This window comes from Agrilus planipennis, unplaced genomic scaffold (genome assembly GCF_000699045.2).
Source record: "Agrilus planipennis isolate EAB-ADULT unplaced genomic scaffold, Apla_2.0 scaffold2, whole genome shotgun sequence".
In the NCBI taxonomy this organism is placed as follows: Eukaryota; Metazoa; Arthropoda; class Insecta; order Coleoptera; family Buprestidae; genus Agrilus; species Agrilus planipennis.
In genome coordinates this window covers 1,537,981-1,551,460 of record NW_020442464.1, presented here as the reverse complement: position 1 = coordinate 1,551,460, position 13,480 = coordinate 1,537,981, and the positions used below count along the sequence as shown (strand labels likewise).

Below are 13,480 nucleotides of genomic sequence, written 5' to 3'. Positions count from 1 at the left end.
CCTAAAATTATTTCCGATTGTACAGACTGTTCCAAATTTCCTGGAGACAACCTAACTTCAATTTTTCAAATGGAGTGCGTATTTGAATTCCTCGTTAAATTTAAATACCACTCTAGTCTATGGCTTTTAGTAAAGATGAAAAGATAGATATGGTTTTTGTTCTTAGGGAATACTGGTGAAATCCTCTCCCATGGCATCTCGAGTGTATGCCCAGCGATATCCAAACGGATATAATCTTTGAGTAGATACTTTTCGCAGGGTGTTATAGTGGTTTGTTACTAGCTGAACAATGAAATCTGCACCTAGAAAGAACCCTAAGTCACTATCCAAAACTATAGCTAGGCAGTCCAGAAATTAAAAACGTATAAAACGAAACGTTACTTAGCACCTCGTTATACACACAGAATTGACATTCGTAGGATACAAAGGTGGATAAAAGCGAATCGCCAACCAAGGCATACTTGATATCCTGATATATATATTGGTATTATAAAAAATGTTTAATATTCTCAAAAAAGTATTAGTCGTAGATGCTAACATCCTTACATTGGAACTAAATTTTCTACATAATGAGCTGACAAAAAATTTAGCATTCCATTATAAAAAAAATAGTTAACACTTACATGCTACCACTTTTGTAAAAAACTTTTCTTGATAAGATCAACTGTAAAGCAGTTATTGAAGAAACCTGCCTGCTTGGGACACCCTGTATAACGAGACTAAAATAAAACAGAAGCTTTAGATGTTTCAGCAAAAGCTTTAACTAGCTTTAAAATTAGATTAATCTAGTAACATATAAAAGTAAATAAAACTTCACAAATGAAATGTTTAATGGCACAATGGCCCTTTACTCACCGTCCATGCTGTACAAATGTGGCGTACTGTTTCACTATAGAGAATATCCGTTTCGTTATAGAGCGCTGATACTGTACAGTACAGTATAAGTAAAAAAACAAAGTAGCTGTGATGCTAGTTTATTCGTTTAGTTATTTATGATAATATTAAACTAAAATACATATATTGTTGTTTCGTGGAGATTTAGTAACAATAATAATTCTTTATATCATGCCATTATGGCTTTTGCCAATTGCTCTTTAATATCGTACATCGAGTTTATTCTTGCAATTGTTTTTATACACATTGTCCTTAAACTAGTTATATGCTATACCTTCTATCTAAAGCATGAGCTTTGGAAAAAACTTTTGGGTGTTTCATTCCCACTAATCACTAATACCAGTGGGCGGGCAGTCCCTCCGGACTTTGCCGGAAGGTAGGGACAAGGCCCCTGAAGGGGTTCAGCTTCCTTTTAGGAATCGTGGGGTGGGTGATGGTTCGAGTGAGAAAAATGAGACGGACGAAATGAATACAGAAGAGAATGAAAGATTATCTGTGGAATATTACCGCCCCAGTATTTGCCTAAGTGATGCAAGGAAACCAAAGAAAAACTTGGACCAAAGCTGACGGTTTCGAAATCGAACCGGGGTCCTCCAAAATGCTATGCAATGGTCTAAACCTCTAAGTCATGCCGCTTCGTAACCTTTGTACCAAACGGGTACTCCCATGCCATACCCCTACTCTATATAAATGATTTAAAAATAAGCAAATGATAATGTTAGACATAATTACAATGTACATAATGCAACAATCAAAAGTTACATTACATAATACAACACAATAGAAAGTATAAGGAGTTTATTATTCATCTTCTTCAGAATCCGTTAAATCGTCATTAGTTTCTGTTATAAGGAGTTCACATTGAAAGAGAATTTTAAAAAATTTTCCTCTGTAGAGAATATTAACGTCTCAGAACACAAAATGATTCCGATTCGGAACATTGTTACTGTTATTTAAATGATTTAAGGTAAACAATTAATTGTCACGTCAAGCAAAGTATGACAAAAGTAAGCAAGGTATAAATACATTTAGCTTAAACTACCTCAATAGAAACTGCTTTATTTAACTGTTTATTGTAATCAGACCGCCGCATCGCACCGTCGTGAATAGGAAAAATTTAATTTCGAAGGAAAATAAAATATAAAAATTTTAAAAATTTTGAATTTCACATCGGCACCGAATGCGACCGCAGACGTTCCCTGACCCTCGCACTGAGACGGGGCATCCGTCTGTGAAAGAGTTTTTCCGATAAGTCTTACCGTTTTCGAGCTACAGGCTACAAGAGTGTTATCAAAATTATCTAGAGACACTGCGCAGCACGTCGAGATCGAATGTGCCCCCTACGATATTCCCTCACAGAGTTGAAGCTGAGGGAAGTTTTTTCCAAGTGTTATTTTTAAAATCGAGAATTAAATGTTTAGGAGAACATATCTGGCGAACTATTCAAAATAGAGCAAAAATTCTTTCACCAATGGTTGACCCGCACCGTGGTGAAAAGGAAAAATTTTATTTCGAAGGAAAATAAAATATAAAAATTTTAAAAATTTTGAATTTCACATCGGCACCGAATGAGACCGCAGACGTTCGATGGCGCTCGCACTGAAAGGGGGCATCGGTCTGTGAAAGACTTTTTCCGAAAACTTCTACTGTTTTCGAGCTACAGGCTACAACCGGTCAAATTTGGAAATTTTGCGCTCAGGAACATTGCGGCGGTTAAAAATTCGTAGCTCCCCACCTCAACGTCCGATGCATTCGAAACATAGGTGGTTCGAAGCCCAATACATGTAGAAATATTTTGATAAAAACCGTATTTACCTATGACATTCTCGGTCTGCGCTAGCGCCAACCGAATTCACATAATTTACCCCACTTTTCGTTTTAGCGTTTTTCTGAATCCACGGTATGGCTCAAATTTTCCGATTAAATAGTCCGATTTCTATAGGGGTGTTATCAAAATTTTCTAGAGACACTGCGCAGCACGTCGAGATCGAATGTGCCCCTCTACGGTATCCCCTTACAGAGTTACAGCTGTAGGAAGTTTTGGCCAAGTGTTATTTTGAAAATCGAGAATTAATTTATTTTAACCTGTACAATTCTTAACATACTTGTTTAAAAAATAACGGCTACTATTCAATGTTAGTGAAAAAGTCACTCTCGTATTGGCACTGATTTTCCCTGTAATAACATCCTAAATCATTTGCAACGGTTTCTATGTTGTACCAAGTACCTATATGTATATAGATATGCAGATTCTAGATACATAGTGGCTATTATTATCGACAAGTAATTGTTTTACTTCCTGTTATTACACCCTAATAGAAATGTTGAAATATCTTTATTAAATGATAATATTAGGAAATCTAAATAAAAAACATTCAGTAGCATGAATGTTAGTTAGTTTCGAAATATTGTCAAGATGAGCATTACTCATAGTTGTTTGAATAAAATTATTAAAGATTTTCCTTATCATTAAATCAACAAATAAAAAATATCAGAAAATAATACTACTGATATACGTATCTAATGTTTAGCTACTTAAACAATTTCCGCTCGTTTACCATTCAAGGGTAATTGATCGTTCAATTTGTTTACTCAAACCTAATTTAATGCAAATTATTTCAATAATACAGACACATAATTACTTCAACAAAATCTAAAAAGGACGAAGATTTGAAAGTGATTGACCTTTTTAGTCCAAAAAAAAAATAATTATTTGAATTGATCTCAAGCCGTGATTCAAACCGCTTATTTCACAGTGACATACCACAGAGACAGATTTTTTTGAAAGCATCTTATCTCAAAATATTCGTTGTCAATAAGTGTATACTTTTATTAAAACCATTACTCTATAATTGAATAAATGGTAAACATTTTTGTACTTCTGTAACTCGCATCAAGTTCTATACTGTAATTTTTCCATTGTCCAGTAGGTTACAATCTAGCAATACACCAGGGATATGTGCTATACACCAAGAGATTAAGTTAGGTTCGAAAGAAATTTTATTAATAAAAAGATTTCGTAATAAAGAATATTGGCCAATAAGAAATAGGTGGGCTAGATTTAGACAGTACACCTTCTCAGGCATGAAGGGCTAGTTAGATACATATCAGAAAGAGAAACGTGTCTTAAGAGGAGTAGAGGTAAATCTAGTTTAAATTACTATTCACAAATAGTTAAGGATGGTGAATATTCTAATTTCAGGAAAATGCGAAGATTAGCTCAGGATGTGTTGATAATAATAATACATATAATATTCTANACGATTCCTTGTCATCAATTGTCGGACGACATAATTCGCATGCATAAAGCTTGATTAATTAGATTCCTTATGGATAAATACGATAAGCAATGTTCAGGGACTTTCAAATTATTGATTTGAAATTTAAACACAACAAGTTCTTGAGGCATTTAAAATTATCTGTTTGAAGTTTAAAAATTTAAAATATCTTCTCTTATTGTAGGAAAGGAAGTTTTCAATAATAAAATTGTAGACTTCTACAAATCGTTTACAATAATGTACACCTTCTCAGGCATGAAGGGCTAGTTAGATACATATCAGAAAGAGAAACGTGTCTTAAGAGGAGTAGAGGTAAATCTAGTTTAAATTACTATTCACAAATAGTTAAGGATGGTGAATATTCTAATTTCAGGAAAATGCGAAGATTAGCTCAGGATGTGTTGATAATAATAATACATATAATATTCTACTACTTCAAATAAAAATATTTACTTGTACAGTAGCTATCTACTGAAATCAATACTTACCACATTGATTATATAGTAATAAACTCTTAGCCGAAGTTTTATCTAATGATTTTCATTTGATTTTCTCAACTATATGTACTAAAGTCGATAAAATGAAAACATAATATACCAAAAGGTGTCTGGATAACTCCAAGATTGACAAAATCATGAAATACAAAAGAAAACTGTATAAGTTATAGAAATTTCACACTACAGTCTCCTTGTCTATATATCAAATTTCCTTGTTCGCGGGAGACATGTTCCGAAAATTACTGCGAAAGCGAAATGATATTTTGTATGGGAATATAGAAGGCGATATATAAATTTATATATAGATAAATAAATAAACATAATAATCTTTTGTAATTATATATATTTATAGCATTTATATCGACGATGCCAGAGAAAGAATGCATCGGCGCGTTCCCTTAGGTTTCATTGCGCGCCGAACCGACGTCGTTATGAAGAGCGTGGATCAGCATTCCACGCACCAGATGCCGCCGTGAAAAGGAGCCAAAACTAGGACGCACCTGCCCGCTCCACACCGGGCCGAACCCATTACATGGAGCGTGGATAGGTAATCCACTCGCCGTGTAATAACAGGGACTTAATACATATTATTCTAAAGCCTGCACGTGGATTGCCAATCCATGCTCCATGTAATAGATTACATGCCACCTGAAGAGGGCGGGCGCGTTTCAGAGCGTTATTTCTTTAATTTCTCTTCACAACAGCGCCGGTCGCGAAAATTACCGATTCACGCTCTTTGTAACAGGGTTGGCGCGGCGTGGAGCGTGAAAGAACGTCAGTTAGTGTATATAATGTAAAAAGCGTATGCATATCTATTATAAAAGATCATTAAGTATGTGCTACATATCATTTATGCTGTCATGGCAGTCTCCGCGCCGTATAGTGAACTGAGTATAGACACATACGCTACGCGTGAATTACCGCTCCACGCGTCGTTTAAAGCCCATGTTACACGGCGAGTGGATCGCCAATCCACGCTCCATGTAAAGAGTTCGGCACGGATTGGAGCGAACGTGCGCGGCCTGGAACGGTTGTGGAATGCCGATCTACGCTCCACGCGCCATGTAACAAGGCTTTACCGTTAGTTTTGGATCCGGCAAGAAGAAGACACCTATTTAACGCTACTCTACATTATAAAAAATTTCCAACTTACTTGATTGAAAGCCTTACATAATAGTGCTAGATAGTATTATTAAAAACAGATAGAGAAAGTAGATATTAAATTTTTATCATATCGTAACAGAAATGTTGTAATATATTTATTAAATGACAATATTAGACACCCTAAATCAGATATTTTTAATACAGTTTACGCTAAATATAAATCAAAATGTCAGTTACTTTGGATAGATTGACAAGATAAAGATTACTCATAATCAACTAAATAAAATCATTAAATTAACAGCATTAAAGTGTTTACTTATCATTAAGTTAACAAATAAACAATATCAGCAAAAAATAGCTACTGATAAAATACCTTATGTTTAGCTACAACCATTTCCGTTAGTTTACTATTCAACGATAAATTAGCATTCAATTTATTTACATTACACCTACTAATTACTGTGATAGGTACACAAACGGACACTTTTGAATTAAAGATAATATAAAAAAGCAGATGAAACACTTTTGATGAACAATCTTGTATTTATTCCTCTATCTGTTTTTTCACTGATTAGCTGAGAATTCAGCCAATTTCGTCTTGTACGTATAAATAACGCATAGAGTCTAACCTTCTAAATGTAACCAGTTATGTTCGATTAAAAAATAAAGAAGAGATTCACCTAAATTACCGCTGTAAATTGATTATTGCGGATGCACTATCAACGCGAAACTGCTAATGAGTTGCGTTAATAATGCCCAAATTAAAAAGTGGGAGAAACACGTGTCCATAGTAATCAATTTATACTTAGTGGTAATTTGGGTAAGTCTCTTTCATTTTTTAATTAGTCATTTACCACAATTTCTAATTTCTACTTTTAGTTCATCATCATAAGGTCGTCAGTCCTAAGACTGGTTGGACACGCACCTCCACTCCTTCCTATCCTGAGCCATTTCTCTAAAACTAGAACAACCCACATCCTTAACTATTTGCGAACAGTAATCTAATCTAGGTCTACCTCTACACTCAGAGAAAGCTGAAGAAGAAACTTCTACAGTTGTAGAACTTTTCATTACAAATAGTAGCGAGTATAGGGACAGAAACAAGTTGTAGTGAAAATTAATATAATATTGTAATTACTTCTTTTCCTACAAACTGTTTGTCTCTCTACTACAACTTTAAAGAATATGTACTGCAAATTCTTCTTAAAAATTACTTTTCATTGTAGCATATCTCTATACAATAATTAAAAAAATATATACAAAATTGTAGCATATTTGTTTACAACTGAAACGCAAATAAATATTCAATAAAAATTGCTACATTTTATCTTTATATTTTCTACAAAATTTATTTAATCTTACTACATTTTGTAATGAAATTCACGAAGTTGTTGTTGTAAATATTTTATTCAAATTGTAAGGAATTTGTCTGAGCCTCTGTCGATATTTCTCCTACAATTTACCACTACAATTTTATAGTCAAATTTAAGTTTACCGTTAGTTAACCTTACTACAAATTTGAGTTTCATTTTCTACAAAACAACCTCTATAACGTTATAGTAATTTTTCTTACAACATTTTTCTGAGTGTACCCTTCCTAACTCCCGTTTCTGCCTCTAATATGTCTCTGACTAGACCTTCATGCCTGAGAAGGTGTCCTACCAACCTATCTCACCTTTTTTTTATTGACTTTCTTAGAGTCCTCTATTCTCCTATTCTTTCTAATACCTCTTCATTTCTAACCTTCTCTATCCACGGTATCCTCATCATTCGCCTATAACACTACATTTCGAACGCTACTTTTAGTTATGTATGAAAATTTTTATTTTATCATCAAATTTTTTAATTTTTGTTTCGAAGATATTGTTTCTACGTATACTACTGTTGGTAAGCCTACTGCTAACCTTGACAATCTCAGATCACGATGACAGGAAAAATAAGTAAGTACTACGTTCGTGTCGTCTGTTCTACCTTCTGACTAACATTTTTCCAAAATATAATGTTTTTAGTGTCGTCTACGTCAAATTGTTTTTATCAAATGCAATTGTATTATGGAAAATGAAATTAACTTCTCTGATGTTATCGTGGTTAATAAGTGTTTAGTTTATAAGTTGTTTTCTTAGAAATATATGATATAAATATATGTTTAACTGAGATTATGTTCAGATTTAAGTAGCTTGTGTCATCTTGTATCAATACTTATGGACCAAGTATAATAATAAATAATATTACCAAAGATTCAATTTCTGTTATCAAACTTTCTAAAATGATTATTTATATAAAGTCTACGTCACACGGCGCGTGAACTGCCATTCCTCACGCTGACAGACTCATCCTCATGATTTCTTTGGCTTCTTCTCACGACGGCGACGGACGCGTGGAATGCCGATCTACCCTCCACGCGCCGCGTAACATGGCCTTTTAATAATGTGCTATGGTAATCTTCTTTTAAGATACCACTTTCTGGAATTAGCTGACTATTAAAAGTCCAACTAAAAGCTGAAACTAATTAACGCGCCTACTTTTGAGATCCAGAATACTAACACTTAATCGGAAAGAAAATTTTGACGTATCCCATTTAGAACCAATCAGCTGTCAAATGTCAATATTTGGTCATAATAGATAAATCGATAACAGTATTCAACTGAACGGGTTCAACTAGTAAGTGAAAATGTGTTACAATTACAAACACACTCTCAGCACAGTATTAAAGATTTATATATAGATCAATAGATCTTTAAACTGTGCTCTCAGTATATTTCGATAACACCACTTCTGATTATTGTTAAACATGTTTAAATCAGATATGCGATAAAATTGAATTCAAGTGATAATGAATATTTTTTATACCTAAAAATAAATAATGAAAAAAAGAATATTAAACGTAATGTTTCAGGAATGTTGTAAACTCTACAATATTTTTTCTACTTAAGTATAAAGGCTAGTGAGAATTTTGGGGTGGTAGTGCTGTCCGAGGGTGTAATAAATTGTAAAGTGTAAATGGTAAAGTATTGACCAATAAAAGCGCTTAAGAAGTTTTACTGTTCGCCAATTATGTTTTAATTATACCTTATTGTTTTTATATCTTCTAATTATTGTTCTAGCAGATCTAGACGTTTCGCCTTTTGTTTTTAGGGGAAAAACTGAACATTTTTTTTTGTATCAATAAAGTCTAAACAGTAGAGAATCGAGTGCGTTTTTTATTATTTAAAATTGATTCTCTTATGCTAATTAACTCTGTTTATGATACCACTCTATCCAATACTAAAGTTTCACAAATTTTTTGTAGTTGATTTTGTATAATTCTGATTCATTAAGTTTATTTTGTTTCTTTTTGTTATTTACTATTATTTAAGACGTTTTTTATTGTATAAATATAGTATTAACACTTTAAATCAGATGCCAGTGTCCGCTTTAGTAAATATACAAATGTATACCGACAAGGGATACACAATCTGAATTTCCAATGGTGGAGTGCCTGTTCTGGCTCGGTACGGTGTGGTCCGATCACAAATATTTAGATGTAGATTGACCCTAATTCGTAAGTGTCGTGTAATGATTTGATGATACTTTTGTGTCTGCTTTGGCCTAATGATAATATGCTTTTTCTAGATTCTACGACAGAACCAAAGCAGATTATAGTGGCATTTTCATTCTTAATGTGTTATTGCTTTTTGCACAGCTACATATGATTTTATCAGTCTTTAAGATAAGATGCTCACATTGACGTGACGTTCTATTCACAACGGAAATTATTTCTAGCAATTTCATTGATAAAACGAATATGACAATTCAGGTTCAGACGTATTTATCAAGAATTGTGTATCTGTTTCTGCCTGTTGTTTGTTTTATCACAATGCCAATGCAGGCAGCGATGTCCGTTTCATTTTGTTTAAAAATTTGCAGCTAAGGAATTTTTGCAAAAAGACGTAGGCGTAATTCTGAAGGTTCAATATGGACGTGGTGGTAATGGCATTATGATGAAAATTTCATAATTTTTTTTGTGCTTAGCATGCGAATAAACATGAAAAATTCTGAGCCCATAACTACATAGAATAAGATACTAATCAAAAAACATATTTATACTTTCGTTCTCATTGATTGCCTACGTACAGAAGGACCAGGTCGTAGGTTCAGTTTTACAAGTTGAACATTATTGAATTGCATGACGTGTTTTGCGATGACGTTCATTACGTTGTTTCTGCTTATTCTGTAGGAGCTTATTACGGCGTGCTGAAGAGAACCAAACAGTTCAACTCTAGCGATCCACGTCTGACAGAATACTGAGCAAGAAGTTACTTTAATTGTTGTTATCAATTGGAATTCCGTCTCAAACTAGAATTATTTACAGAAAACGGAGAACTTAATTACAAAGCATTTTTCTTTTTTGTGCTTATTTAAGAATCTCTCTAGTGACAGTAAAATTTATGATAATAAGTTTTATGAATAATATACATATATCGGCAAAATAATTAGTGTACCTATGACAAATCAACAAACACTTTATCGTAAATTTAGAGTACGTACTCAGTCTGTATTATCGACCCTTAACATTTCTATTTTAAACCAGTGTCTGATTTCGATGTAGATAACAGATATGCAGCTTCGATAAACCTTTTCATGTGTTTAAAAAGGATTTAAATCTAAAGAGGTTACAATGTGATATTAGTTAGATGGAATAGGTGGTAAGTACAGTTTTGCTCTTCAACAAAATTTTATTAAGAAACTGTTTTGTAATAATATCTGCAGTGAAATTATTAGTTTATTTGTAATTGATTGATGAATACAATTTCCATAAATGAAGAAAAACTATCATTATTTTTAATGACAGTATTTATCCACTTGATTTTCCTAAAATTGTAAGTGAAAATTTGTGAAAACCTTCACTGAAGTGTCTGTAATATCGATTTGACGGAACTTTACAATCATGAAAAGAATTGTGCATGCGACTTGTCGTTGGACAACTGGACAATTATTTCAGGAAATCATTTACTCATTTGATGGATCGTCACCAGATGTTCCAGGAAACAGTTCGACAAAACCAAACTTTAGTACAAGGAAGCATCATCTACTTATTCCTACCGCGATGGACGACATGCGTTTCCGAAAATCTAAAACACGACACCTTTCAGGAATCGTCCGACATCAAAAATCGGACGACAGTGCATAAATTGTTTCATTATTATGCGTTGTTTTATTATGAAATGGACGATTCCTTGTCATCAATTGTCGGACGACATAATTCGCATGCATAAAGCTTGATTAATTAGATTCCTTATGGATAAATACGATAAGCAATGTTCAGGGACTTTCAAATTATTGATTTGAAATTTAAACAACAAGTTCTTGAGGCATTTAAAATTATCCGTTTGAAGTTTAAAAATTTAAAATATCTTCTCTTATTGTAGGAAAGGAAGTTTTCAATAATAAAATTGTAGACTTCTACAAATCGTTTACAATAATATTAGTTTTGATACAACCGTTATTATGTCAACAAACCACATTTTAGTCGAGGAAGAACAGAAGAAAGCTAAAAGGGTGCCTCAATATATTGCTGCTTTTTCAGGTAAATATTACCCTTTTAACTATTTATTTAATAACTTTTTAACTTTTTTAGTAGCTTAATTAAACTAATTAATCACCAAATTTTGCTCCGGCCTTAATTTAACAAATACTTTGCTTAGCAAACCTCATAGACTTTTGAAAAGTTAATTTATAAATGACAATTGGTCATTAATTTGTGTTGAATCTGGTCAAGCATAAGTATATTCTTAGTCAGTAATTTATTTGATCTTATTGATTCTCATCAACACGCAATATCTAACTATGATAATATATCGTCATCTGCTGTTATATACTACTAACTCAAGTATGTATAGCAGATAATTTGCTTAAATTTCTTTAGTGAGGAGTCTAAAAAATAACGACGGATAAATAGAAAACAATTATGAAATGGCAAATAATATCCTGTAGTTTTTTACTTTTGGAGATACATTTTACCTGAATAATAACCAGCTTTTACTGAATCCTCTATTTCAGTTTGTCTAGGATCATTGTGTTCCGGAAGTATACTAGGATGGACCGGAAATACAGCAGAAGAGCTTTTGGACGGAAGCTTCAACGATATCTCAATAGATGATGAAAGCTTAGGGTGGATAGGATCGTTGGTGAACATAGGAGCAATGCTTTCTTGTATAGCAATAGGACCTCTGTGTGAATACATGGGAAGAAAATACGGGATGCTCATCTTGGTTATTCCATTTACAGCAGGATGGCTTCTTGTAATCTTTGCCCAGAACGTTTACATGATATACATTGGAAGATTATTAGGCGGCTTCGCAGGAGGCTGCTTTAGTTTATCGGCACCGCAATACGTATCAGAAACAGCACAAAAAGATATTCGAGGGGCCCTGTCGACATTCGCAGAGTTGTTATTGGCCGTAGGAGTTACAATAGCTTATGTCTTGGGTTTCGTAGTAAGTGCTAAAGTAACTGCCATTGTTCTAGCAATCTTTCCCATAATATTTGCTATTGTGTTCATGACGCAACCAGAGACACCGTATTATTTACTAAAACGCAATCGCGACGATGAGGCTTCCAGAAGTTTGCAACGGTTAAGAGGGCGATTGTATGACACATCAGACGAACTTAAACAGATCAGATCTGACATTGAAGAAGACAGAGCTAATGAGCTGCCTGCTCTTCAGTCGTTTAAGAAAAGAGAAACCAAGATTGCAACCTCTGTTTCGATAGGCCTTATGTTCTTCCACCAAGCTTGTGGGATCAATGCCATCGTATTTTATGCATCCTCGATTTTTGCCGCTGCTGGTATCGATGAGTCGGTACTAAGTCCAGGAATATCGGCTATTATTGTAGGAATAGCACAAGTCGTAGGAAATTGTGCTTCAACGCTCTTAATAGAACGTCTAGGCAGACGGACGCTTCTTATCCTATCCGGTCTTTTTATGGCTATACCGGAAGTTTTACTCGGTATGTTTTTTACATTTCAAGATAGAGACATTCTGTCATCCGATACCCTCAGCATGATAGGATTTTTACCAATACTGTCTTTGTGCGTATTTGTAATTTCTAGTGAAATGGGGTATGGACCAGTGGCTTGGATAATTTCAGTAGAAATGTTTCCTGCAGAAGCAAGAAGCATTTTAATAGCCGGAACTGGTGCTTTTAATAGATTTGTGTCGTTTTTAGTAACAAGATTTTATTTAAACATGCAAAACAGTTTAGGTGGTGACGTTACTTTTTATATTTTCGCGAGCATATCGTTCGCCGGAGCGGCTTTTCCATTTTTCTTTGCACCGGAAACAAAAGGAAAGTCGTTGGTGGAAATCCAAAGGGAATTAAGAGGGAAATAGCATAGGGGCATACCAATTCGTGTAGAAATACAGTAGGTACAAGCTCTCTGTAATGAAACTCAAGGGGCATTTTCTTTCATTATATAAAGTTTATGTTACATAGAGCACAGTGATGCTTAATGTAGATGACAAATCGGCTTACGTTTTAAATAAGAAAAAATGAAGTTCTGTGAATGAATTTTATGTAAAATCCAAGTTAAACCTAGTGAAAAGCGACAAAAGAAAAATACCATCAGGATGTTAAGTTTTATTGCAAGGGAAATCATCGAGATGATAAAATATGTTTTATTTCCCTGTATATTTTATTTTATTTATTTATTATATTTTAGTATAA

The 13,480-nt window shown here is 33.7% G+C and overlaps 2 protein-coding genes across 9 annotated transcripts in view; one reads left to right on the top strand and one right to left on the bottom strand.

The window, feature by feature from the left end:
* The window catches only part of LOC108733869 (lutropin-choriogonadotropic hormone receptor-like), a 210,315-nt gene that overhangs the window by 82,316 nt on the left and 114,519 nt on the right, over window positions 1–13,480 (bottom strand). The gene's annotated exons all lie outside the window — the stretch shown is intronic.
* On the top strand, window positions 10,297–13,474 carry LOC108737310 (facilitated trehalose transporter Tret1-like). Its single transcript, XM_018470128.2, has 3 exons — window positions 10,297–10,458; window positions 11,182–11,339; window positions 11,813–13,474. Exons 2-3 carry the CDS (start codon window positions 11,261–11,263, stop codon window positions 13,144–13,146), a joined length of 1,413 nt encoding a protein of 470 aa, XP_018325630.1. The 5' UTR covers window positions 10,297–10,458; window positions 11,182–11,260; the 3' UTR covers window positions 13,147–13,474.